The following is a 26722-nucleotide window of genomic DNA, read 5'->3' on the forward strand; positions in this document are numbered from 1 at the left end:
GTATATATTATACATTACAGTACACATTACATTACATATCCTACCACATCCCTACGCCATATATAACCAACCAACCATCTCAACGTGTAGTAGCTACGGAGAACATCAAGCAACACAGACCACTAGACTAGACTGAATTACGCATCACCGCCCGCTCCCCCCTCTTCCCTAAGTCTCTAGATATCTTTTTTCTCTCCTTTCCTTTCCGTTCCTTTTCCCTTTTATTCCCAAAGACTAAAATCAGTAAATTATAAATAAACTCGGCAGATGATTAATTCCGTTTATTTTTGTTTGCCAAATGGAGAACAGATAGCTACTAATTTTTCAAATTCCTAAATCCCAAATTGCCAAATTCTATTCGGATTTATACAAAAGTATTTGAGTGTTTGATTGATTAGGGAGCGGCTGTAATTGGGTCGCCTACAAGGCAGGGCCTGCTTTGGGTTGCGGCGTATGGTTTTTTTTTTCGTGGTTTGGTAGGTAGATGAAATAATTATGTCTACATATGTCCAAAAACTTGCACAGTACCGAAATACCTACCGGTAATGTACCACCTCCACATGATGTTATCGTTGGATCTGATCGATCTCTTTTTACCAGGTAGATATGTTAAGTGCGTGGGAGTGGGAGTGGGAGGTGTAGACTGTGTAGTTCGGATGTCAGGCGACGTCTAGGTAGCTAGGTACTAGGTAGCTGACACTTGGGAGCGAGCCTAGACTAGGTAGGTAATTAGACGAGTTCCAGATCGAATGCATGTACTGCACTGAGCATTGTCACAGATTCATACTGTGAGACTTGGGAGATGGGATTTGGGATTTGAGATTTGGGATTTTCCGAGGTGGTGAAGTGATGCATGCGTGAGAGAATCTACGGGGGTTTACGAGTGTTCGTTCTTCGATTGATGGAGTTTGTGCTGATAGCGGGATAGCAGAAGGTAAACAAAACTAACCGAGTGATTACCCAATAATCTCTTTTCCGAGGTACGGATTTCGTCACCGTTCCAGGATCACATTTGAAATGTCAAGTCAATTAAACCCTCTTTCATCATCATAAAAGCATTGCAATCATGTAAGCGCAGACGTGTTCTTCAATCGCCAAATGTGATTACTCAACGCAACACCTAAAACACCGAGAAATTCCAAATTGGAAGCTGCAAGCCAGTCCATACGAAACGTCCGCCCTTAGCCAACGCTCAGTTCTTAGGAATTGCATCAATCAAAGTCATATTAAACAACACCGCCGAAGACTGATACTTCTCCGTAATAATCTTACCAGTCGTGACTAATGCATCCTTCGCACCATCCTTGGAGCCAGTATATGCGCAAAAGGCGGCACGGCCTTGCTCGACGACGGTGGTGAGGCTTTCGACATTGCTGGCGAATCTGGGGAGGGTGTTTTCCAGACATTGGGTGCATTGGTTGAGGTTGTATTTCCATCTAGGTAATGGTGATGTTAGTTGTGCCCTGTGTTTGTGTTGTGTTGTGTTGAGACTGAAATGAGGAGGTGGAGAACTTACGCAATGGGCCATTTCTTGCAGAGGCATTTCCATACGCCTTCATCGTTTTCCTTCAGGCAGGTATCGTGGTAAATGTGGGCGTTGACACAAGACTTCGATGCTGTAACATGTTAGTATTTGTTCCTTAGAAGTTCAGAAAGCAGAGTGAATGCATACCAGCACAGAGTTTAACTGCCTCAGAAGCAGGAAGACTAATCCACTTGGCAGGATTCGCAGTTGGATAAACGCTAGGCGAGCTCAAAGATGTCGTAGTCGCGGAGTCCTCTGAGTTATCACTGGCTTTGCTAGTAAACGTAGGCATAGAAATCGCGCTAGAAATTGACGAACTATGACTAGCCAAACAGCTACAAGCAGACGAGATGCTGACAGGCGAGTTGTTACAAGGCAATAGACAGCTCGGGAATCCAGTGCCCGCAGTCACGGGATTCTGCGTGTATGTTGAGCAGAAGCTCATTACAGCTGGGGCTGAGCGGAGGGCTCCTCGGAAGCAGTTATCGTGGCTACAATTGAGGACTGGAGTGCTGGTAGAGCGACTAGAGACTTGACTAGCTGATGTCTTGGTTGCCATCATGGCGGATGAGATGCTTGCGAGGACAGAGCTCATTGGAACAGCTGGGAAAGTAGAGAACAAGCTATTAGGTACAGCAGTCGGAGTCAAAGACGAAGCTGCGGAGATACTTGCGAGAACAGAGCTCATAGGAACAGCTGGAAAGGTAGAGAACAAGCTGTTAGGTACAGCAGTCGGAGCCGAGGATGAAGCTGCTGAGATACTAGCGAGGACAGAGCTCATTGGTACGGCTGGGAAAGTTGAGAACAAGCTATTTGGCACGGCGGTTGGAATCGACGACAAGAACGAAGCCGCTGAAATACTAGCAAGTACAGAGCTCATGGGCACAGCTGGAAAAGTCGAGAACAAGCTGTTAGGAACAGCAGTAAGAGCTGTCTCCGAGAAACCAGAATGAGCTGGTGCCGTTGGAGCTGAGAATGGAGTGGTCGTATGCATCGGGACTGCAAGTGTACTTCTTCATGTTAGAGATCGAACAAATCTCACAGTCTGGAGACACACTTCTTACATCGGAGTCACAGCACGCTCAACTCCACCCTTTCCACCAGCCGACTTCAAAACCGCCTCCGGAAGCTCAAGCGGGAACTCCTTCTCCTTCACCAAACTCTTCATCTGATCAACAAACTGCTCGGTACTCAACGTACCATGACAATATCCAACCGAGTTGTGAGCAGAACCAGCAACCTTCTCAACCTCAATATACATGGGCAGATCGTGGCGTGGGGTACCGGCGGCCATTTCAACGCAGATGATGCAGTTTCGGAACTTGGAGTACCAGTCAATGTGGGATGGGACGGCACGACCGGGTGGGCAGAGACAAGATCGGACATTGGAGGAGGGGTCAGAGGGCATTCCGAGGACGTGAGCACCTTGACAGTCGTTCCAGTAGGTGGCGGCGAGCTTGCAGTCTGGGCCATCTGGGAGGATGAGAGGTTAGCTGTTGTTTATTCTTGATCTATCTGTATAAACTCTAAGAAATAGAAGGACAGAGAAATACTTACTGGCACAGTCCGTAACTGTAGGAGCAGTATCAATAATTTGACCCTGACGATTCTCCAGACCGGAGCTGAGAGCGGAAGTGAAAGCCAAGGCTGACAAAGCCGCAAGCAGCATGGATGGGCTCAAGTTGAACTTCATCATGAATGAAATCACTCAAGTAAGGGAAGGACCCGTATCAACCAAAGTAATCTTCGAGCAAAGTCCTTCGTATTGTCCAAAGACGGAGGAAGATGGAGTTGAAGTCGAAGTTGTAGACAGGAGCAAAGAGAACTCTATCTTTTATAGCCGGTCTCCAGAAACTCCTAACCGAATGAATCAACTCCTCTCAGCAAAGAGTCATTAAATCTTCCATTCACTTCCTCGCCGTCGGCCTTGACTCAGATATGTAATCTTACTTGATCAGAACGAGCGAACGACGCTGCGATTCATCTCCGACTTGAGCGGTGAATAGCAGTTTTGAATGGCAGTTTTAAGAGAAGGACGAGTAACGACGATACAAACGTCACAGATAAAGATGAAGATAACGATAAGCAAGAAGAGAAGAGAACTGCATATCCATAGATTAATTGTCAATGTCGTGTCGTGTTCAACATATTGGCTCGCTCTAGCCTAATGTATTTCTGTTTCCGGGTCGACGAATATCCAGCCGAGGCTTGCTCTGATGCAGCGATTGTTGGTTATTTGATAAAGTGGAATGCAACAATATCTGCCTACCAAGTATTCCACTGTTCCTTGTGTAAATATTTCAGAGGTTCATTTATTCTCATCTGCACAAAATATTACTTCCGGTCCCTCACCCCACCTCCAACCAACGGTCCCCCACAAACCAACACAATCTCACGCTGCATTCAGCTTGTACCTGAAATACCCCGCACTCTCATTGAACATACTATAAGCTTAAATACCACTCTGTACCGCATCCCACCCAGTCCTACCATGCAGTCACTATCTCCGTCTGCACCTCATTCATACATTCCTCATTCCTCACCCTTTCAGCCCATATAACAATTCCCTTTGACCTCCCCCTCATCCCCCATCTTCTCAAAGAGAAAATTATTTATGTCCCAGACTCTTGCCGCAGTGCTCTTTGAGGATTGATGTAAATTTGAGATGAATTAGACCAGAGAAAATAATGTGCAGAGCTAGAGCTCAATGCTTCCCACCATGACTGTTGGTCGTAAACCATGCGTCTCTTCCCCGCACACAACAAACATTAAGCGAGAAATGTGTTGACAAACATAGCTCCTCCGACCCTCCCCATCAGACTCTTGCAACAACACAGCAATATCAGTATCGCTCCCTCACTAGTTTCAAGGACAATCCCAACTTGTGAATTACATATAATTTGATTTCAAAATCTCTATTTCTACATGAATTGATTCGATCGGGTATCGATACATACAACGAGACGCCTCATTCGATCTCCTTATCTTCCCAAATCCTGTCCCGTCCTGTCCTGCGTTGCATTGCACTTCAAAACTGCAGATGGCTTGCTATCTATTCATACAAAAACAAGAGTCGTTCGCTGTCATTGAACCCAAAACCCCCTTCCTCCATACACAATGCATGCCTGCTTGAGCAAAAACGCCACCCAAAGGACAAATGCTTGCCCGCAGGTATTTCAAAACGCCTGCCACTCAATCCTTGTGTAACCCGTCCACCACACACGTGTACCAAAACAAAATTGAAGGTCTGTCTCAAAATCAATCATTTCTCGCGCTGTCGATAGAAGGCATCGATTCTCTCTGCTTCCATTCTATCCGCCTCTCTTCTCGCATCGGCTTCACGCCTCATATCCAACATGGCTTGACTGTTACGGTCGCTCTGAGTTCTGACCTCGGGAGGATAGCGATGGTAGCTAGGATGAGCTGGGGCTGGAGCTGCAGCTTGATTAGGCGCCGAGCTTCCCATTTGATCTCGTCCCATTTGATAGCGCCCCTCTCTGCCATCAAAGCTGTTGTGCCGCGAGTTGTGCAGCGAATGGTGATTGGCGTACTGCGGTGGTGGTGATGGAACATGAGAGCTCTGTCCAAATGCAAGTTGACGGTGATTAGCAGGCGGCTGCTGATACTGTTGCGACGGAGATTGGTATGACGGGGCTAGCTGAGGAGATGCAGTCGCATTCTGCTGCTGCTGCTGTTGTTGCTGCATAAGATAACCTGGTTGAGGTTGGCGTTGGTAGTAATCACGTTGCTCAAGTGGTAGATCATGTGGCGAACCAACAGATTGGCGACTGATCTGAGGAGGCTGAGCGGGAGGAGGAGTTGGTGCTGAATATGGCGATTCCTTGAGTCGCATAGACGGCTGCGAAGGAGCTGAAGACCTTCCATATCCACCAGAAGCCGACATTCCGTGTATCTCGCCCAGGGATGGCTCGCGACGAAGTTGGGATGGCTGTGAGGTCATAGACTGGCGAGGCTGAGCATACATTGGCTGTTGCTGCTGCTGCATCTGCGGTTGCCCGTACGGAGGTCGGCTCTCGAAGTTTGTTGGGGTATAGCTCCGAGTATGGCCGATGGAAGACGAATGCTGGTGGTGGGGGTGCTGGGATTGAGGAGGTTGTGAATATCCGTGTTGTGAAGGAGCAGCTTGCTGCTGAGGTGGTGGTTGAGAAGTCATCTGCTGAGGCATATGTGGGTGTTGTTGTTGCTGTTGTTGAGGAGGATTTTGAGCTGGGTGGCCAGAATATCGGGAAGGATGCAGAGAATGTTGTGGTGGTGGGGTGCGAGTATGCTGCATAGAAGAAGTCGAAACATCGCTTGTACGCTTAGCCGGAGGTGGTCGAGGATCGCTTGGCTCGTCCTCGTTAAGCAGAGACATAATATTTGACTTCCTAGCGGGTTCTGGCTGACGGGCTGGAGCTGGAGTTGGTTGCTGTGGAGGAGCAGCCTGCTGAGGAGGTGGCGGAGGTGCAGAGTACATCTCTTGGTTTGCGGGAGGAGCACTCATGGGAGCTCGAGGAACAGCCGGAGAAGGTGTAGACTTGATATCACGAGCACTGCCGACACTCTCACCAAGGAATGGGCGACCGTTTGGATTGCTCCGAGGTTGATACTGTTGAGGATGATGTTGAGGGGGAACAGTACGTCTAACATCCGCTGGCGGAGTTGGCTTAGAAGATTCTGATCTGGCATGTACTTGATTTCCTGCGAGCATTCCAGTTGGTGTTCCATATGGCTCGTACTGATTTGGATTTGGCGTCTCAACTTCTTGCTTCATTTGGAATTGTCGATCCCGATGCATGGCGGCTTGTTGCTGTTGCTGTTGCTGCTCGCGCTGGTGTTGCGCCATAGCAAGTTCACGCTGTTGCATAGCTTGCTGTGCTTGTTGCCGCTCCCTTTGAGCTGCTGCTGCTACCTGCTCCCTTTGAAGTACTGCCTGCTCTTGCTCCCTCTGCTGTTGCTGTTGCTGCTCACGTTGCTGTTGTTGTTCTCTCTGCTCTCGCTCAAGTCTGAGAGCAGATTGCCTCTCTATTTGAGCCTCCTGGGCAACCATGACCGAGCGTTGAGATACAGCATCGTTGGGAACAATAGAGCGAGGAGGGTCCTGGGTGAAGAACCCTATCGCTGGGCCTCTGGATGGTCGAGATTGTTGCTGGATTGGCTGTGGAGCTTGCTGAATAGGTTGCGGCGGCATGTGCTTATTCAAAACTGTCGACGTTGCTGTGCTAGGTTGAATTTGAGGAACAGGACCAGCTTGGGCAAGTGCAGGAAAGCGTGTGCTGATGCTTGGTGGTTGAGGAGGAGAAACTTGAGACATGACAGAATGTGGTCCTGGAGACAAAAACTCTTCAGTTTGGTCCATCGCAGACGAGGACCGCGGATGTGAACCGGGGGTGATATCATAACGTCTTTTTGGAATAACAGTCGGAGTTGGAAGTGGACCTGTAGGCTCATTTCGTTCCCGTTTCTCGTCTGCATCCTTTGCTATCATCTCCCACTCTTTCTTTCCAGAATCTACCTGGCGCTGGTAATAGTTCTTGACCTGTGTCTGGATGTTAGCGACACGCCGACTCTTGTTGCTGTCGGAAGGTACAGCAAGCCATTGTTGAAAAACGGTGGTGTATACCATTATATGAGTCTTAGAGGTCATCCACTTTGCAATCCCATGCCAGTCAGTGCCAAAATGCCTCAATAATGCAGGGAAATCTGTTTGCTCGGGGACGCTCCAATAACTCGAGGTCTGTTGTACAGTTCTGCGATCCTGCGGAGTTTCAAAGCTCATAGGTGGGGCAGAGTCAACACGCTCTTGTTGTGGGACCGGAGGTGGTGGAGGGAAGTGCTGAGGCACATGATCGAAAGTTATCGGCATGGTAGGATTTGGTTTCTCGATTGGTGCATAAGGTGGTGCGAAGGGGGGCTGATTTGGACCTGTGCCGTCGTATTGAGATGGAAAGCGAGCATTTCCACCGGGAGTATCTCCACGATTCTTCCATTCTGGATTTCCCATCGGAGTGGCAGGAGAATTTGCACGATGGTTGGCTGCTGCGATGACAGGAGCAGCTGCCAACAGCTGGCTGTTCTTGGCTTGCTTTAGACCCTTCTCACGAGGAGTTTTGGTCTTTCTCTTCGGCGGTGGAGCATCAGGACCAGCGTCTCCCTTAGGCGTCGCAGCAGCTTTTCGGCCAGGAGTAGGTGCAGGGCTTGCCACCTCGCTCTCGCTAGCCGGTGTCTCAAAGGAGAATGTAGGGGCAGCGGCTCTCCGTGGGCGTCCACGTCTTTCGCCACCCTCAGTGTCTTGACCATCTTCGGCTTCCTCACGGGCGGCATTCATATCTGCAATCAGCGGGTTTGGCTTGGGGTTCTTTGCCTTCGGCTGTCTGGCCTTGCGTTTCTTTGGCTGTCTCTTAAGCTTGTCCTTCAGATCCGAGGAGTGCTTGACCAGATAGTAGTGCTGAATGCAGGCTTTGTAGTCCCGTCTAGGCAATGCAGCGGCAATCTTGCTCCATTGCTTTGGAAACTCGAGATAGACTCTCTCGAAGATCTCGCATTCTTCCTCAGTGAAGTTATCAATGGGTTCTCCGAATTCAAGAACTGCGAACGATCTTTCAAAGGGAACTATGTGAGTTTTGTCCCTAGGCTGCATGCTCTTCCAATCCTCTCTGTCCCAAGCAGCGTCGGGGATTGCAGCCTCCTTCGCACTGGCTGTTTTTGCCCTTGCGGCACGATCTTCCTTTTCTTTGGTCTCCTTGGCCTCCATTTCGGACTCGCGGAGCACGCGTTCAAAATCATGCTCCGTAGCCCACCGGCCAACTCGACCTTTGCCCTCTGGCTTAGCGCCAGCGGACGGTACTGATGATTGATGCGGGGCTGCGGCTTCTGCGGCGGCTTGGGCTCTTGCCTTCGCAAACTTGTCTCTGCTGCGAACCGCGACAGGATCCTCGGAGAAGTCTGTGAATCGTCGATAATCATAGTAATTTCTGCCCCATTCTTGACGCGCAACTTCTTGCTCTCTCAGCATCCGGTCTCGCTTATCGATCAACTTTTGTTTAATTCGAGCTTCAACTTCGGGCTTTGGCTTTAATGACTCGAGAAAGTCAACATCCTCAAACCATTTCTTGACTTCAAAATTGGGCAGGCTCGAAATCGGCGGTGTTTTCATTCGTGGCCTGACCGCCTCAAGCATTTCTTCATTCTCTGCCTCTGTCACATCACCCTCACTTTCAGAAAATACATCCATTGGTACTGATTTGTGATCCGTGCCATTCGTGGATGGTTTGGGAGTAAGCTTGCGTGACAAGTTGGCATGCAAAGAATCTGGAACTTGTTCAATGGACTTCAGCGGAACGGTAGGTTCATGGCGTGTAGAATCCAGTCGTTCCACACTTGGGAGAGGAGTCCTGGCAGATGGCAATAGATTTGACGAACGCGCGACATTGCCATTGGTAATGACTTCTGTGGCCGGCTTCTCGGATCGCTGTGAAGAAGTCGTGGGTCGGCTTGTACCCGGGGCTTTCAATACTGGTGGCACCGCAGGTGTGGGAGAGCGACTCCTACTGGTACGACTAGATTTTACCGACAGCTCTGGAATGGACGCTGACGCGAGTGTTGGGACAGCGACTAGGGCGGGAGCCGAACTTGGTATCGGGATTGATACTGGAATAGAAGCTGGTACGGGTGGTACTGAAGCTTCAGGGGCAGCTTCCTCAACCTTAACCTCAGGAGCCACACAACGTTCAGCAACAATTGCCTTTCTTTTTTCAACTAGACGATCGATATTGTACTGGAGAAATGGCTTCACGAAAGCTGATAGGCATTCAGGGCGTGGGTTTAGTGGATTTTCCACGTTGACCTTTGTTGTGTCGCCTTCGATTTTTGAAATCTCATCCTCGAAATAGGCGTCGTTCAACTCATCCTCAGATTCCGAGTCGGATGGAGCCTCGGCAATATCAGGAACTGCTTGAGCTAGTCTTTCTGGGCCATGTTTGCCAAAAAGACCTTGTCGTGGAGGCGGAGGCATTTCTTCCTTCTCTTGACGTGCAGCCTCGGATAAGGTCTCGGGCGCGGAAGGTAAGGGAGCCTTTGTTTCATCGGCAATATCCATGGAGTCGATATTTGTATGTTCCTTGTGACTTTGTTCTTGCAGTGCTTTATTGTCCACGGATTGCACAGCACTTTGTGGTAATGCATTCACGGAAGGCGTGGAAGGTAGGTCAGAGGCAGGAATCTCCTTTTGGACAGCATTGTTAGGCTTGTACTGGATAGGTCGCGGGAAGCCTCCCGATCGCATAGTTTCTCTATCAGAACGAGGTGCAGTGGGTATTGCAACGCCTGGCACTACTGTACTAGAAGGTGCCGAGGGGATGACAGGAGGCGGTACACTGGTTGAGGAGCCAAACGCTGGTACCTGTGGGGGAGGTGTTGCTGAAGGCTGAGTGCGTCGATAAGTAGTAGGCTCAGGAGACCGACTCCTACCAGAAGGGCGACCATGGAAACCATCTTCGTAATAATTACCTCTCCCTCTGCCCCGCCCAGCTCGAGCAACTCTGCCATATCCACGACCAAACGGAGGCATTGAATCTGAACCAGGTGAGCCGCCGGACAACGGACCATCTCGAGATCCTCGTCGCGTACGATCAATCTCAATATTTGGCGGGGCGTCCCGATTATCTCGAGGTCCATAGTTTGGCGAGCGTCCTCTGCCTGGAGGAGAAGATGCCCGACGCCCTCTGTATGGCTCCCGTCCACCCCAACGATCTCGCCCACGGTCATCTCCAAATCGCGGTGGAGGTCCTCTATCATCCCTCCTATCTCTGTATTCTCGGTCAAGCTCTCGACCTCGATCCCGGCTATCCTCCCTCCAGCCTCCTCGACCTCTGCCGCGACCTCGCTCGCCTCTAAAGTCACCTCGGTATCCGCCAAAATCGCCTCGAAAATCGGATTGACTCGATGCGCGCGGGCCTGTTGGAGCATCTAGGAAGCCTTTCGGGGCTCTTGGTGGATCTCTGGATGAATTAAAATCTCGCGATGAGTCTCGGCCTGTGGGTTCTCGAAAAAGCTCTCTATTTGATGCGAAAGAGTTGTGGTTTATCCTCGCATCGGGTATCGAGCGCCTCCTCTCGCCGCCACGAGTCGCTCCCCCTCTGAACTCATCTCGGGAATCATTGTACCGTCCTGGGGATTGGTCTCGTGGTGAGCGTCGGGATTCGCTAGCGTCATACGAGCCCTGATATCTAGACCTTTTGCGGCCGTCAGTAGGCGGTACAACACGGGCAGCAGTCCAGGACTGGCAGTATACTCACATTCATATTGCCGGGCAATGGCCCAGATCAAGAGCGATTTGCTGAGGGTTAGCGCCAGCAGGATATGTAGGTTTTGCAACCGCCCAGGTGATGTTTTCAATTGAAGATCGTGGATCGGTCAATCGTCGCAGAGGCCTGCAGGCAACACTGCAGAAGTCGTATTGCTCGAGTGGACCAAGACCATGAACCCGTAAAATAAGCTCAATGGTGTCGCCTTGAGGCTTTGCGGCGAGATTGCGAAGGCGACGGGGGGTTGTTGTCACGATGGTGTTGAAGAGTGAGGTTGACGTTGATGAGCTGAAGTCTGCTTGATCGGTCGAATTGGATCTCGAATGGAGGCGCTCGAAAGGGTTAGCGTTGGACCGGAACCTTTCGACCCCTGTCGGGTCAAGGCTCCCTGCAGCCACTTTCTCGGTAGACGGCGGCACCTTGGAAGAGCCGCCTCGCGCTTAAATTTTCGACATAGAGTCTGGAAAGTCTGGTATGGGCGGGGCAAAACATCAGTGCAACTGTCACTCTATGCATGTGCTCAGACCAGATACGACATCCGAGGACGATCATAAAAGTCGATTACCTGCGACGAGAGAACCATTAAAGAAACGTATCTTCTGAGTAAATCGTTTCAGGATCCTGGTTCCTTGTTTTTACGTCAGCGCTTCTAGAGGAGTCTCAAGCCAGGCATAGTTCATATTATGATGACTATTGCCTACTAGAGTTTGATAACTTCCGTACTCTCTCATGGTCTCTCACAACGGTTGAGTATAGTTCTCGTCATTACCGTAGCTCTCATACCTCACGTGGTGTGGCTACCTACTCTCAGAACCGAGCATGATCATTCGCCGGACTTAGTCATCTCGAACAAAGAAACCTCTGAAGTAGCTCATACAATCTTATTTAAGACGAGCAGGCTCAAGATTTATCCTTCTCTTTTTCCAATCACGTACATCTCTCACACTTCATCATGACCAACCAAACAGAAGCAAACGCACCCGGAGCTCCTCCATCCACAGTCACACATGCAGTCCTCGTCCCTTCGAACGAGATGCCTGAGGGCTCTCAAAAAGTCGAAGAGCTCGATTTCAACAACTTTGCTGGTCGACCAATTACTGTGGATGATCTCATCGGTGGTATGAACAATATGGGATTCCAAGCAAGTTCGATTGGAGAGGCTGTCCGGATCATCAACAATATGGTATGTCTCTTTTCATATCTCACATTACTACATTACATTGTATCTTCTCGAATGCAAGAAATGGCTTCTAGATTTAGATTCCATATGTCTCCCAGAGCATTGAATCTATCAAGACTATATCGTTTTGTTGTTTCAATCTCTCTGAATACTCTCAAACCGCACCTTTCAGTTACTGTCTCGACCCGTTTGTCTCTCCCGTTTGCTTCTCCCATTTGACTTTTTCCTTGCCACCATTCCTACTTTTCAAAGCCATTTCCTCACTACATCCCTCCCATACCCTCCAAGTACCTTCTCCCAAAACATCAACTCCAAGCAACTCTAATTTTCCCTCACAGCGCACCTGGTCCGACCCCTCCGACCCCACCGCCAAAACAACCATCTTCCTAGGCTACACATCCAACCTCATCTCTTCCGGCCTCCGCGGCGTCCTCCGCTACCTCGTACAACACAACCACGTCTCAGCAATCGTCACCACCGCCGGCGGTATCGAAGAAGACCTCATCAAATGCCTCGGCGACACCTACATGGGCTCATTCTCCACCCCCGGCTCCGAACTACGCTCCAAGGGCCTCAACCGAATCGGCAACCTCATCGTCCCCAACAACAACTACTGCCTCTTCGAAGACTGGGTGATCCCCATTCTGGACACCATGCTTGCCGAGCAAGAAGCCAGCAAGAGCAACCCCCTGGATGAACAAGTCAACTGGACACCTTCAAAAGTGATTCATCGCCTGGGCAAAGAGATAAATGATGAGAGATCGGTGTATTACTGGGCTTATAAGAATGACATTCCTGTGTTCTGCCCGGCTTTGACGGATGGCTCGCTGGGAGATATGCTTTACTTCCATACTTTCAAGTCATCTCCTCTTCAGCTAAAGGTTCGTCATCCTCTCCCTCCCATTTCCTATCTCCCATCTCCCAATCCCAATCTCCTCCACCTTCCCCCTTCCCCCCTTCCAAACCCCCCATAAAACTAACACCCCCTCCCCACACACAGCTCGACATCATCCCCGACATCCGCCACCTCAACACGATCTCCGTTCGCGCCGCCCGCGCAGGCATGATCATCCTCGGCGGCGGCATAGTCAAGCACCACATCGCCAACGCGTGCCTGATGCGCAACGGCGCCGAGAGCGCAGTCTACATCAACACGGCGCAGGAGTTTGACGGGAGCGATGCGGGCGCGAGGCCGGATGAGGCGGTGAGTTGGGGGAAGATTAAGGTCGGCGCGGAGAGTGTGAAGGTTAGTTGTTCTTCTTCTTCTTCTTCTTGTTTCAATTTTCCACCCTCCCTCTGTAATTTTTTCCCTCTCTTTGGTAGGGAATGGGTTTGGAGACAAGAGGGGATGAGATGGGATGCTTTGAGAGTCTATTTGCATTGATTCCACTCTATCCTATTCTTCTATCCCAGCAACACGCCATGCTAATCACAGGGCCACAAATCTAGGTCTACGTGGAAGCAACTGCTTGTTTCCCCCTAATAGTTGCAGCAACGTTCGCCAAAGGCGAAGGCAACGCAGCAAAGGCTGAATCACATCCCCAATAAACGCCAATACTATACAATGCAAAAATGCAAGTACCAATCAATAAGGTATCTTGCACTTCATTCCCTCTCCAAGAAATCAATTCCCGGGATGAAAATGATATGGACGCCGCGTGAGTGACAGAAACGCCTGGGCTATGCAAAAAAGGAAGAATGAAAGCATAGCTATGATAATGAAAACCACATGCAAGAGCGAAACAGAATGGGAAGAGACAGTAACGCCCGAGTAACCCTAAACATAAAATATAACAGCTAAAAAGACCGCCAAGTGCTCATCCGAATTTGGAGAAACTGCTGGTGAAGGTCGGTAATCAGAAGCCCACCCAAAGGTTCGTATGCAAGATCCACCATTTCAAGAACCAGTAGCTGATACTACTCAAAATTTGGAGTCCAAATGAGCTGATCACCTTTCGACAGGCTGGGTTCAGTCTCCTTGCTCCGCCTCAGTTTGATCCTCCCTCGCCGGGACAGACCCTTGTTTCCTGGCCGATGCTTTCTAATACTTGTTAGTGGAAGCCATCAAAGAAAGCATTATGACGAACCATTGTACCCCGGAACGATGATGGAGGTTTCTTCTTTTCTTCATCCTCCTTGAAAGTATCATCTCGAAGGCCCCCACTGGAAATAATATCGTAGTCCCACTTGATTGTCCCAGAGTACGCACGCTGTTGTCGGTCTGCTTCAGCAGCTGCTTCTTCTATCGCAATGACACCCATAGCCGTTCTTGTCCGAAAGTTATCGATATCGTCCTGGTACTGCTTAATCGTAACTGCTAGAGGCAACTGAACTGGAGAGGAGTCTTCCGTAGCTGCCTCCTTGTGTCGACCCGCCTTCTTGGCTGGTGCTGCTTTTGGTTTCTTCCCTGGAGTGCTTTGATTCTCAGTATACCCATGCTTCACCAGTGGAGAGGAGTCCTGAGTAGTTTCCTTCCTAGGTCGGCCTCTTCTCTTCTTCACAATGCCATCTTCCTCAACGTACCCCGGTCTTTCGGACTCACGTTTCCCATCCCAACCTCGTTGACGTCCTTTGAAATTTTTCAAGCCAATGAATTCTTCTTCTTGGTCACGCCATTTTCTCTCTCTCTTTCGTGTTCGATAGTTCTCATGCTCTGCGTCACCTAGCGGTTGTTGAACCACTTTTTTTTGTTGTGATTGGTACTCCCTTTGCAGTTTCTGCACCCTTTGGTTCACTTGATCCACCTGCTTCGACAGGATAGCTTGCTGCTGATCCCATTTCTGCTTTTCGAGAAATTGGTCAACGTTATGCGAAAACCGAAAGTTCGGCCGCGGTTCAACTGTTGGGGCACGGTTAGTGATATGCTCAGAAATATTTTGGGCCTTGCAAAAGTTCGCCTTGATGAGTGGGTGCTTGGATTATACTCACTAGGGCGGCTAAATTCATCGTCTTCTTCCTCATCCTCCTCCTCGTACTCTACTTCTTGCTCATCCTCGTCTTCCTTTTCCTCATCCCCTTGTTCTTCTTCTTCTTCATCCACCTCATCCTCTTGGTCTGCCATTTCATCTTGTGCTTTACCATACTTATTTGAGTTATTGACGTTGTTCTGCTTACTTCGCTTGTACTTATTCTTGACCTGGAATGTCGTTTCGTCCTGTGCGCTGCCCCAACCTCTGATGGCACTATCACCTTTCTGCGCATATTGCTTGCCTTCGTCCTTGGCCTGGTCTTCGGCAGGGTTCTGAAATAGTTGTGCCTGAAGATCAATCGAAGACTGCAGGCCGGAGCGTGAGAGATATTTTGTAGCCGACATGCCCGGATGCTGAGAACGAAGAAATGTCGGAGGCGAAGCGAGGATATTCGAAGGTTGGGGAGTGTGGTGAGAGAAAGGATGGTTCGGAGCGAGGCCATGCGAACGTTGGGCACCATACGTGACAGAAGGCGGAGCGAGGACACTTGAAGGGTTGGCAACATTGTGAGCAGAAGTATGATTTGGAGCAAGAAGACTGTTGGAGGACTGTGGACCAGAGGAGGCAAGACTTGTACCAAGACGATTTAGGACTTGGATATCATAGCGAGAAGAAGCTTGTTGTGCAGCAGAACTACTCAAATGCCGATGATCAGCGCGGTGAGAAGGAGATTTTATAGCCATGTCGCTCGGAGGCTGTCGATTGTAGGGGGAAGAAGAATGTTGTGTAGCAACGCTGTTCGAATAACGAGGATCAGGTCGAGATGGAGTTCGTGGAGTATGATCGTTTGGAGGCTGTGGATTGGAGGGGGAAGAACTAGGATATGTAGTAGAGCTTCTTGAAAACCGAGGACCATGGCGAGACGGAGACTGTGGAACAAAATTGTTTGGAGGAGCTAGCATGTAGGATGAAGATGCAGGATATGGACTGAACCTTTGCATGTGCTGCGACTCATGAGAAGCGCCGTTATTATGTGGAGCTACGTGAGGCGAAGTCGGACCATGATATGAGGGAGTGTAAGGACCGTCGCTACTCGAGTGCTGAGAACCATAGCGGTATGGATTACGATGTCGAGCAGGGTTATTCGAGGGCCGGGTGTCATGTCGAGGAGAAGATGAATGAAGATTGCTATTCAAAGAGTACCAAGGCTGAGGTGGAGGGGGTTGAGCAACGTTATTCGAGAGCTGACGAGGGAATGTTGGCGTATGTTGTGAAGCGAAGTTATCCAAGGGCCGATGTTCAGGCTGAGGAGGACGAGATCGAAGATCTGTATTCGAGCGCCAAGTGCCAGGTTGAGCAAAAGAAGATTCAAGATCGCTCCTCGAATATTGTATCCCATATTGAGCATGAGGAGATCCAACATTTACATTGGAAGTATTCAGCCCAGCTTGACCAGCAGAAAATGGAGCAGCGTTATTCGAGGGCTGGCCGTATTGTGTAGGCGGAGCCAAACCGTTCAATGGCCGGATCTCATGTTGAGGAGAAGGATGAAGAGATTGAAAGTTCTTATCCGAAGGCCGTAAGCCAGATTGATGCATTGGAGGCCAAATACTGCTACTCGCATGCTGGAATCTGGGCTGAGGTGTAGAAACTCGAATAACACTACCCAACGGCCAGTTGCCTTCAAGATCAGGAGCAGAATCATTCCACTGGACAACGTTCTGTTCGGACTGATAAGCATTATTGGCCTGATTTGGGCGGCGCTTCATGGACAAAGGCCGGTAGGGATGAGGAGAAGGTGATGCCTGATACTGATTGCTCATGATGACTCGGTTCGTTCCATCGGGATTTTGCACGATATTGGCGGGATTTGCATCTTCGAAGAGGAAAAGTCAGCATTCTGTTTATCTATCATTGATGAGGACCAGGATTTGATCTTGTGATAAGCGTTGTTGCCTCAGAGACTCTGCTATTCACGGTGTGGCTCACAAGGATCTGTTCGGTTTGTGGCCTATTCACCGTATCAGCATTGTTTTTGTCGCATGTATTATAGAAGCTAGGACAGCAAAGCGACATCTGATGGGATAGGTATTGGATAGTCCGGGAAACTTGCCAGTAAGTAGGCTGGAGGGCCTTGGTATTGAGATAATCTAAGCGAATCGCTCTTCTTGCTTCTGCGACCTCTGGTTGGGACGGTGTTCTTGTTGTTCAGCCTGCTGCCCCCACGCATATTTTGATCATTGTTTTCGTGGGCCATCCCGGACAATGAGCAAGCTGCTCACAATCAACGACGGGTTCGTCGACCAGTGCGACGCGCAGATTTTGCTTTGGACGAGATTTTGTTGTTTACCGCGGGTTTGGTAGAGGCAACCGGGATAAGGATAGCTTTGTCGTCGCTGGACGAAATCTTGACTGGGCGGTTGTCAAATCCGTCCTCGCTAGGATTTGAGACTGTCTCATCGGAGGAGTTACTCTCGATGATTTGGCGTGGAAGGTTCCTTCCTTGTGTCTCTCTGTCATTGCGTGAGATGGGATGTCCCGTACCGGGAAGGGACATTCCTGTCGAAGCTATCTGCCTGGCCATTTTCTCCTCGAGGTATCTCCGAGTGTCATTCCCGGGGGCGAAAGCCCTGAAATTGTTCAAGTCAAAGGCAGCGTCGATTTCCCGCATACCATGAATCCAGGCTTCATGCTCAGCCTTTTCCTTCTCAGCCCGCTGAACCTCCTCACATATCTGCATGAGCGCATCGGCACACTGAAGAACCTCGTCACTCGTATCCAAAGGCATGTCACCGCTGATTTCAGCTTGTTTCATGGCTTTCTGGATCTCTTTATTCTCATGCAAAGGCATGTCACCGTCAAGTTTGGCTCTTTTCGCAGCTTCAGAGAAGAATCTGGATTTTGCCTCAGGGGCCTCGACCTTGGTCATAGGTAGCTTATCAGCCATCGATGCTTTACGTTTCGGTTTTCTTTTAGTCTTTGGGACTGCTCGCATATCTGTGTTGGCTTCGAGTGCTTCAGCAGCTTTCCGTGTTTGTGTTCGATTTCCTCGCAGCACTCTCGGCTCTCTTTGGAGAATCGCGGCGACGACTTTCTTTGCGACTGTTGTCTGATCTGGCTCTGTCTTTCCAATCTTCTCTGGTGAATTAGAAGACTTCTCCTCATTATTGGTTTCCTTTCCATTTGGCAGAGGAGTGCGATTCCGTGGAGGATTGATATCGCCATTGACTCTCGAAAGGTCTATGTTTGGAGAGCTGCCATCTTCCTTGTTGCTGTTTTCCTCGTTGCTGTTTTCAAGGGAGATGGGAATAGTGATTGGTATCTCAATGCCGAGAGTTCCAAGCATAGGTTCAGTTTGGGGGACGACAGTTTCTTCTTGGGGAGCAGGCGACGATATATCGACAGAGCCAACAAGTGGGGCGTCTTGGATGACTGGCTCCTCCGTGTGATCTGAAATGTTAGTATTTATATGCTCTATCTTGAATCGTGTTCATTACCTGGCATTTCTGTTTCCACCGTTACTAGGTTAACTTGTACTGGCGTGTCCTTTTTTCTTTGATCAGGCTCCATGATTGCTCTATTGTGTTCGTTGGATTCGAGTTTGGATTTGGATTTGTTTACTCGGTAAGCTGCGACCCTTGCAGGAATACTTTCAGGTATTGATACAAAGATTAACAAAGCTTCGAGGTCGAGGGATGAAATTTTATGTGTGAGAAGCAGTTCGGGAAGTTACAAAAATAAATCACAGAAGCAAAATAATGCAATAAAAGGGCCAGTCACTAGTCTGGCATGGACAGTGTTCTAGAAAGCCAGTCGAGAAAGGAACCATCTAGGTGAGGTCTAGCCGGACCATTAATGGTCTAGCTAGGCAATAATTTATCATCGAGACTGCTATGACGAAAGAATTTGTTCGTGAGATCTGACAAGTCCATGGTACTAGACAAATATTCATACATTTTTTCCCAAGTAGTTCGGTCGTAGTCTGGTAGCCGAGACCAACGACACCACACGCTTACTACATAATGCCGTGTTTAGATCTAGCGCTTGCTACTAAATACAAACATTACATCGTGATACATATGAAACATTCATTTATATTTGATAAGAAGGCAGCATAATCCAAACCCTTCATGTCAATTTCCGTAGACATCAGAGGACGTCATATATTTGCAGGCATCGCTAGTTCAAGCCGTAAAAAGTCCTAAGTATACTTTCAACATTCAGGTTTCAAGCTAAAACTGTACGATGGAAAATCGTTTTTGAGCTTTCTCTTAATTTAAAGGGCCAATGTTGCTTCCATACAAGAATCCACTCCGCATTTACTTCCTTTCATGACCCTTCACCTCCCTCGCCTGAAAAGCAAACATCTCATTACTCTGCACACTATTTCTCTCCTTCAACATCTGCGCAGTCTTGATACCCTCCACTGGAACGCGATATTCTACCTCTTTCCCCTTGCTCGCTCCAGAGAGCCCATCTTGTTCTCCCTCCTTCACTACAGGATACGGAAATGGCAGATATTCTGGCATCAAGCCCAATTGCCTAAGTAGCGTCCCTTGATCCCAAGCAATATGCTCATGGTAGAGCCTATCGCCGCGAATATTCACGATAGCTGTAAATGGCACAGAAGCTTTTTTGAATGTTGGTGGGACACCAGGAAGTCTAGACCAAGAATTAGCTTTCACTCCACTCTGTTACTAGACAACTAGCAACCTGCAGATGTAGTCATGATAACCACAACTCAAAACGGGAGCTAAACCACCACATCACACATCAAACATCACACATCATCCAAAAGCCCTCCAAATACAGAAAGAGAAAAATGAAAAGAATAAACTCACAACCAATCCACCACCCTATCATGCAAAAACCCAAACAAAAACTCATCCACCACCCTATCCACCCCCACCGTCCTACTCACCAACTCCAGCCCCGTCTCCTCCCCATTCCTAAAAATAAAATTCTCCCTATAAAACCTCGTCAAGTCCTCCCTCCCCACCCCACCCGTCAACGTCGGCACATGGTTCACATACGGCTCCTGCACCATCGTGCTCATCGTCCACTCCACGCTGCGGTCCGAAAACTCGTAGAACGTGTGCTCGTCCCAGATGGCTTCCAGGTCGAAGTTTGGACCGCCCATGTGCGATTTCAAGAACGTGAGGTTCCGCGTGTGGGAGAGCGCTTCTGTGGTGTAGTGGAAGGTAGGTAGGAATGGGAGAGCGAAAGAGGGTGAAGGCGTGGTGATAGACGGGTAGAAGTATTCCGTGAAGTCTTTCGTGCGGCGAGATTTTCTGGTTTGAGGCCCAGCATAGTGGACAACGAGTGGTATCGCAGCCGCTGTAGGGTTTTCACCACCGAAAATCTGGATGTCCGACTCTCCGTATATGACTCCACTGACGATCACAGAAACCGCTGCGATATGTCGTGCTGCGATTTTGAAGAGACTCGGCTCATAGATGACAATCCCCATCTTTTCTTTCTGGTCGCATTTCTCGCATGCCTGGATGGCGCTCACTGCTTCTATGATCACTTCCTCCTCAGCTCCGGCTAGTGCTGAGCTTTGGATCTCAACCACTACGTATCCCTCCTCCGCCCATTTTATGAGCGGAGATGGGATTCCCTCTTCAATGCTCAGTTGCTTGTCATGATCTGGCACGAGGAGGATGAGACCAGGTCCATGTCCTAGCCGCGATAAAGGAAGTAACAGCGATACGCCTTTGCGTAGTTGTGTGAGATGAGGCTGTGGGAGTGGTGGCGGAGGTTGAGAGATGTCCCCATACAGCTTAGAGTCGTCTGCCATGGTTTAGTTGTTGGTGTTGCACTCTTTTCCAAAGTCAGATAAGTTGAAAACAAGACAAAGTTTTAATGCTGAGAGAAGCCACAGTATTTACATATTTACGATTTCATGAAGTCATAGAAACACTCCGAGCTCCAACCGGCCGAGTCGCTTATCAGTAGATAGTATCCTTTGTTGATTGATCTGCATAGGTGCATTACCCGCTCGCTTGCCCATATCCGCTATTGTTCCTCACCCCTCGCCAAGGCCCTCCGCGAAATCGGCATACACTCTGAAGGCCAATCGCGGTGCATTAGCCGCCAAGATCTTCAAAGCGGGTTCTGGTTGGAATAGCTTCAAAACAAATTCCAAATATCAGAAACGTGATATCCATCTCAGAATTGTTTCTCCAGAAATTTTACGCCGCGACTTGCTTTTCATTCGGACAAAATCATCTCAACTCAACTCACATATCAACATCCAAAATGACAGACGCATCCAAACTCGAAGATGTCCGTCCTCTCTTCGAGCTCCGCGAGCGCAACTACATCATCACAGGCGGCGCACAAGGCATCGGATTTGCCTGCGCTCGCGCAATCTGTGAAATGGGAGGCAACGTCGCCATCCTAGACATCCAAGCCAAACCCGTCTCGGAATTTGAAGATCTCAAGAAATTCGGCACAAAATCAACATACATCCAAACGGATGTCACGAAAGAAGAGAGCTTGAAAACTTCATTTGAGCAGGTTCTTAAGGCTCTAGGATCTGTTGATGGCTGTGTGCTAGCTGCGGGAATTGCGATTGATAAGCCGTTCGTGGAACAGACGTGGGATGAGTTCAACAGGATTCAGGATATCAATGTAAGTACCTCCAGCCTGAGACTTTGGTTGAGTTTGTACTGAACGAAATCACAGGTCAGAGGCACATTCTTCACAGCCCAACTCTGCGCAAAACAAATCATCAAACAAGGCACCAGCGGCAGTTTCGTCCTCCTCGCCTCTCAATCCGCACACATCGCCCTCCCAGGCTACCGAATGGCAGCCTACAACGCCTCCAAAGGCGCCGTAATGATGCTCTCCAAAGTCCTCGCCGTCGAGCTCGCACCCTACAAAATCCGCTGCAACACCATCTCACCTGGTTTCGTGGACTCGGAAATGACCAGGTCTGTCAGAGATACCAAGAGCAAGAGGGAGGGAGACCAGATGTGGCTTGCTCCTCCGAATCAGCGACTCAGTAATCAGAGCGATTTGACGGGTGCGGTTGTTTATCTTTTGAGTGATGCGGCGAGACATACGACAGCGGCGGATATTCCGATTACGGGTGGTTTGCATGCTGGAACGATTGATGGTGTGATAGCTTACGCATAGATGCTTGTTCCTGTCGAGTATATTCTTGGTAGAGAAAAGTTTAAGTCTCTGTTATCTCCTATCTCAAATGGTCGTGTGTAACCTTCAAACTGTAAATCCTGGCGGATAATCGCCCCGTGTCTTGAGCGGATATTCCCCAGATAGAAGAATGCGGGGTTGAGTGCAGCCGGGATCCATGTCCTCGCTTGTGGCGTAAACAAATTCGGATAACAATAAAGTCAATCATTCCTGCCATACCTATATCTCCATGAAATGACCTTCGTTGGTTTCAAGGTGCTCTTTCCTATCAAACAGTCCACAAGACCAGGTGTTCGGTCCGTCCACTTTTAAACCCAACTTTATCTCAATCGAGTAAACTGTCTCGTTGCTTATCTTCGACTCTAATCCGAGGTTATCGTCGTGCACTATCCAGAAGCTAAATTAGCATCGGTTAGCTATGGTGGCTGGTGGCTGGTCCTTCCCCACCCCTCCGCACTGCAATCTTATCAGCGGATATTGTACTGCTGTCAACTTCATATGTGCATCGTGCAGCTGTGAAATATATATTTCCACCTTCCGACGCGATCATTCGGGTGCTGATGATGTTGAAGTGGCATGTCTAAATATCAAACAACGTACCTATCATCATGAGCGACAATATGGAATCGTATGATGCAGTTGTAGTTGGCGCAGGTACTGCACCCGTTCCAATGTGTAATGCATATGAAATGAGAATCAATTGCTGACATGTATCCCAGGCTGGTTCGGTCTCGCAGCCGCAAAGACTTACATTCAAACACACCCCGAAGCACGCATCGCCGTCTTCGAATCCGCAGAATCATGCGGTGGGACCTGGTCCAAAAACCGCTTGTACCCTGGTCTCAAATCCAACAACATGGTTGGCACCTACGAGTATCCCGACTTCCCAATGAACATAGAAACCTACGGCGTGCAACCTTATGAGCACATCCCAGCTGCCGTCCTGCACAGATATCTCACTGACTACGCCAAACATTTCGGTGTATTTGAAAACATCCAATTCGACACCAAAGTGGACCTCATTGAATTTGAGGCCAGCGGTCCTTGGAAGCTTTCTGTTACGAAGAACCAGAAATCTAAGACTGTGAGGACTGAGAAGCTGATTGTTGCGACGGGTCTTACTTCCACTCCAAACATGCCTCATTACAAGAATGAGGACAGCTTTGCAGCCCCAATGTTCCATGCGAAGGATTTCTGTAAGGAAGCTCCAAAGTTAAAGGAAGTCAAGAATGTGGTCGTTGTTGGAGGCGCGAAATCTGCGTATGATGTGGCCTATGCAATGGTCGAACAGGGTGCTACAGTTGACCTTGTTATCAGACCGAACGGCCATGGTCCAGTGTGGTAAGCAACTCAAATGAAGCCAAATCATCACAAAACGGCCATTCTGACCTACAACTAGGATCGCTCCAAGACTGGTCACACCCTTCAAAAAGCGACTCGACGCACTTCTCAACGTCCGATGGATGACATGGATGGCTCCATGTCCATGGGGAGGTGAAGATGGCTACCCAGGACCTCGCAATTTCCTCCACGGCACAGCATTCGGTCGAATGCTCGTAGATCTATTCTGGAAAGTCCTTGGAGGCGACGTGCTATCCGCGAACGGCTACGACAGCCATCCAGAATTGAAGAAACTCAAACCATGGAATTCGGCTTTCTGGATCGGAAGCGGTCTGAGTATTTTGAATTACAAGAAAGATCTGTTCGCCATGGTGAAAGAAGGCAAAATCCGAGTGCACATCGACAACATCGACCACCTAGAAGCCAAGACCGTGGTTCTCAGTGGTGGGGCCGTCCTCAAAGCCGACGCATTAATATGTTCCACTGGCTGGAAGAAAGAATCAAGCCTGAAATTCACCGGACTCCCAGAAGAAGAATTCGGACTCCCTCACACCAAAACGGAAAAGCTCAAGCTCTCCCACGAAGCAGACAACAAGATTTTAACCATGTTCCCTCGCCTGGCAAACCAACCCGAGCTCAAGTTCGAGCAGAAGACAGCCGATCCACTTCGCATGTACCGGTTTATCGTTCCCCCATCGTTTGTGGCAAAGCGAAACCTAGCTTTCGCTGGTATGGTTTCCTGTGTCAGCACCGCAACATGTGCCAGTAACAGCGCTCTGTGGATTTCTGCTTTCTTCGACGGGAAGCTCGAACGTATTGCCAAGTCACAGCAGGAAATCACAGATGAAGTTATGCTTCATACGCAGTGGGGCAAATGGAGATATCCCTGTGGGTATGGTGCAAGTCTGCCGGATTTTGTGTTTGAGGGTGTTCCTTATTTTGACTTGCTGTTGCGGGATATGGGGCTGGAGAATCATCGGCAGAAGAGCTTGTGGCGGGAACTCACTTCTCCTTATTATCCAGCGTGTTATAATGGTCTTGTTGAGGAATGGCAAGCGAAGCAGGAGAGCAAGAAGGTGAATGGTAATAAATGATCAGCTTGTAAATTGGCGTTAAGGATGAACGGATATAGCTCTTGTAGCAGTGTAGCAACTTTCTTCCCTCGTGGGCGTATGTGTCTCAATTCTTATAATCTCACTGACTTTGAAATGAAGCATCATAAAATTTTACTTTTATTTGAAGAAATTGAAGTTAGAATTGTCGTCTTATTCCACGTGAGATCAGAATGAGGCTGAACGCCAAGCCAAAGCTTCACCCCTCGGCTCCACCAAAAGGTCGCAAGTCCAAGAGCTCCCTTCAAACCTTAACAACAGTCCCATCCTCTCCAAAACACCATTCCAGATCGCCTCATTAACTTGCAGGCCGGCCTTATCCACAACCCGCCAAAATGTCCTCCCTCTACAACCTCGAGCCCCAACCCACCGCCTCCTGTATCCTCCACACTACCTCCGGCGACATCTCCCTCGAGCTCTGGGCACAGCAAATCCCTCTCACCTGCCGCAACTTCCTCCAGCACTGTCTCGACGGCTACTACGATAACACAATCTTCCACCGCCTAGTCCCAGGCTTTATCCTCCAAGGTGGTGATCCTACTGGTACAGGATCTGGCGGAGAAAGCATTTACGATGGAGGGCAATACGCTGAATCGCGGGAGGAGAATGGCATCTGGCCTATGGAGGATAGGAAAGGCGCCAATGCAGGTCGACAGGGTGTAGGATTCAAAGACGAGTTCCACAGTCGGATCAAGTTCAATCGCAGAGGGCTGCTGGGAATGGCGAATGACGGACCAGATTCGAATGGTAGTCAGTTCTTTCTTACGCTTGGAGATACGCCGGAGCTGCAGGGCAAGAATACGCTTTTTGGACGGGTGGAGGGCGAGACGATTTATAATGTTGCGAGAATGGGAGAGGCGGAGGTGGGAGCAGATGATAGGCCGCTGTATCCTACGAAGATTACAAACGTGGAGATATTGGTCAATCCGTTCAAGGATATGGTCAAGAGATCGAGGACGGCGACTATTACGGAGCAGCCCAAGGCAGTGGAGAAAAAGAAGAAAAGGAAGGCTGGGAAGCAGCTATTGAGTTTTGGGGATGATGAGGGAGATGCGGAGGCAGCTCCTGTGGTCAAGAAGGCGAAGTTCGATACGAGGATTGTGATGGATACGGATGAGGCGCCATCTGAACTAAAGCCCAAGCAAGAGAAATCGAAAAAGGTAGAGAAGAAGCCTGCAAAGCCTGTCTCTGTTGAGTCGTCACCCGAACCTACACCTCCTCCAAAATCCCTACCAAATCGAGCAGCAAAAGTTGAAGCCAGAGAGATCTCATCTTCGCCAGAGCCAGATCAAAAAGTATCCTCACTACTCGAAAAGACGAATGCGCAGATAGCAGAACTCAAAGCTTCTATGAAGCGAAACGTCATAGTGGCACCAGTTGAAGAGAAAAAGAAGTCCGCACTGGAATCAATGATACCCAAAAACTCCATCCGGGGCAGGAAACGACATCCCGGGGAGAATGTACCAGATCAAAGTACCTTAGACATCCTGAAAGCCTTTCAAATAAAGCTACACAACGCACCACCAGAGAAAGAAGCTGTCAAGCCTGAAACCGCAGCAAAGAACGGAGGAGAGAATGGAGCTGATGCGTCAGATGAGGAGGCAGTTCTTTGCGATTTGCATTTCATTGCAGACTGCCAATCATGCAAGAAGTGGGACGAGGAAGACCAAGCAGAGGACGATGATATTGATGATGGAGGATGGATGTCTCATGCTTTGTCGTTCAAAGAGGACAAGCTAGGCAAGGATTTGAGCTATAGGAAGAAAGCAGAAGATGAGTTGGTGGTTATTGATCCGAGAGAGAAAGCTAGGACACTGAAGGAAGAGATGAGAGCCCAGAGAGAGGCGAAGGCTGGAGGTTCTGGGAGGGCTTGGGACTCGGCCAAGAACGATAAGTTGTCGAGAGCATCGGCATTAGCTGGGAGAGGGGCTAAGTAATGATCAGGAAAGTGTGAACACTTGATTATGCTCTGATCCCAACGTCGGTGTACAGTACATGAGTTGAACCCACGTAGTTGTGGCTTTGACTGAGATAGTCACATCTAGAATTGTGAAGAACTAACACAACACTCATAAGTCAAGCATGATGGATCTCAAATAGGCAAATCTTGAAAAGCTGTATCACATCCACTGAATCATCCTATTTGCCGTGCAGAAATGTAGACAATGACTTTTCTTATTCTCGCAACA

At 49.1% G+C, this 26722-nt stretch overlaps 9 protein-coding genes across 9 annotated transcripts; 4 read left to right on the forward strand and 5 right to left on the reverse strand.

Annotated features, from left to right (window-relative positions):
* Window positions 1-1192: 1192 nt before the first annotated feature.
* On the reverse strand, window positions 1193-3221 carry ONS95_010685 (uncharacterized protein; the record flags this gene model as incomplete). The annotated part of the gene is made up of 5 exons (XM_058504303.1): window positions 1193-1436; window positions 1517-1616; window positions 1673-2535; window positions 2590-2998; window positions 3083-3221. 5 exons carry the CDS (start codon window positions 3219-3221, stop codon window positions 1193-1195), a joined length of 1755 nt encoding a protein of 584 aa, XP_058361017.1.
* A 1203-nt stretch (window positions 3222-4424) lies between these two features.
* On the reverse strand, window positions 4425-11124 carry ONS95_010686 (uncharacterized protein). The gene is made up of 2 exons (XM_058504304.1): window positions 10822-11124; window positions 4425-10758 (listed from the first exon to the last, which is right to left on the reverse strand). Coding segments are annotated over exons 1-2 (5973 nt in total). The 5' UTR covers window positions 10824-11124; the 3' UTR covers window positions 4425-4787.
* A 658-nt stretch (window positions 11125-11782) lies between these two features.
* Window positions 11783-13558, forward strand: DYS1 (Deoxyhypusine synthase; the record flags this gene model as incomplete). The annotated part of the gene is made up of 4 exons (XM_058504305.1): window positions 11783-12013; window positions 12349-12891; window positions 13011-13256; window positions 13460-13558. 4 exons carry the CDS (start codon window positions 11783-11785, stop codon window positions 13556-13558), a joined length of 1119 nt encoding a protein of 372 aa, XP_058361019.1.
* Window positions 13559-13979: 421 nt separating this feature from the next.
* On the reverse strand, window positions 13980-16742 carry ONS95_010688 (uncharacterized protein; the record flags this gene model as incomplete). Its single annotated transcript, XM_058504306.1, has 3 exons — window positions 13980-14051; window positions 14098-14849; window positions 14939-16742. 3 exons carry the CDS (start codon window positions 16740-16742, stop codon window positions 13980-13982), a joined length of 2628 nt encoding a protein of 875 aa, XP_058361020.1.
* Window positions 16743-17203: 461 nt separating this feature from the next.
* Window positions 17204-18489, reverse strand: ONS95_010689 (uncharacterized protein; the record flags this gene model as incomplete). The annotated part of the gene is made up of 2 exons (XM_058504307.1): window positions 17204-18369; window positions 18417-18489. 2 exons carry the CDS (start codon window positions 18487-18489, stop codon window positions 17204-17206), a joined length of 1239 nt encoding a protein of 412 aa, XP_058361021.1.
* Window positions 18490-19140: 651 nt separating this feature from the next.
* ONS95_010690 (uncharacterized protein) lies at window positions 19141-21136 on the reverse strand. Its single transcript, XM_058504308.1, has 2 exons — window positions 19761-21136; window positions 19141-19581 (listed from the first exon to the last, which is right to left on the reverse strand). Exons 1-2 carry the CDS (start codon window positions 20717-20719, stop codon window positions 19239-19241), a joined length of 1302 nt encoding a protein of 433 aa, XP_058361022.1. The 5' UTR covers window positions 20720-21136; the 3' UTR covers window positions 19141-19238.
* Window positions 21137-21180: 44 nt separating this feature from the next.
* On the forward strand, window positions 21181-22062 carry ONS95_010691 (uncharacterized protein; the record flags this gene model as incomplete). Its single annotated transcript, XM_058504309.1, has 2 exons — window positions 21181-21555; window positions 21610-22062. 2 exons carry the CDS (start codon window positions 21181-21183, stop codon window positions 22060-22062), a joined length of 828 nt encoding a protein of 275 aa, XP_058361023.1.
* Window positions 22063-22688: 626 nt separating this feature from the next.
* Window positions 22689-24515, forward strand: ONS95_010692 (uncharacterized protein; the record flags this gene model as incomplete). Its single annotated transcript, XM_058504310.1, has 3 exons — window positions 22689-22734; window positions 22800-23421; window positions 23480-24515. The coding sequence occupies 3 exons, from the start codon at window positions 22689-22691 to the stop codon at window positions 24513-24515; spliced, it is 1704 nt and encodes a 567-aa protein (XP_058361024.1).
* A 244-nt stretch (window positions 24516-24759) lies between these two features.
* On the forward strand, window positions 24760-26661 carry CWC27 (Peptidyl-prolyl isomerase cwc27). Its single transcript, XM_058504311.1, has one exon. It carries the CDS (start codon window positions 24869-24871, stop codon window positions 26468-26470), a length of 1602 nt encoding a protein of 533 aa, XP_058361025.1. The 5' UTR covers window positions 24760-24868; the 3' UTR covers window positions 26471-26661.
* Window positions 26662-26722: the final 61 nt, after the last annotated feature.

Source organism: Cadophora gregata (assembly GCF_030347475.1).
Source record: "Cadophora gregata isolate MNR1 chromosome Unknown scaffold_4, whole genome shotgun sequence".
NCBI lineage: Eukaryota > Fungi > Ascomycota > Leotiomycetes > Helotiales > Ploettnerulaceae > Cadophora > Cadophora gregata.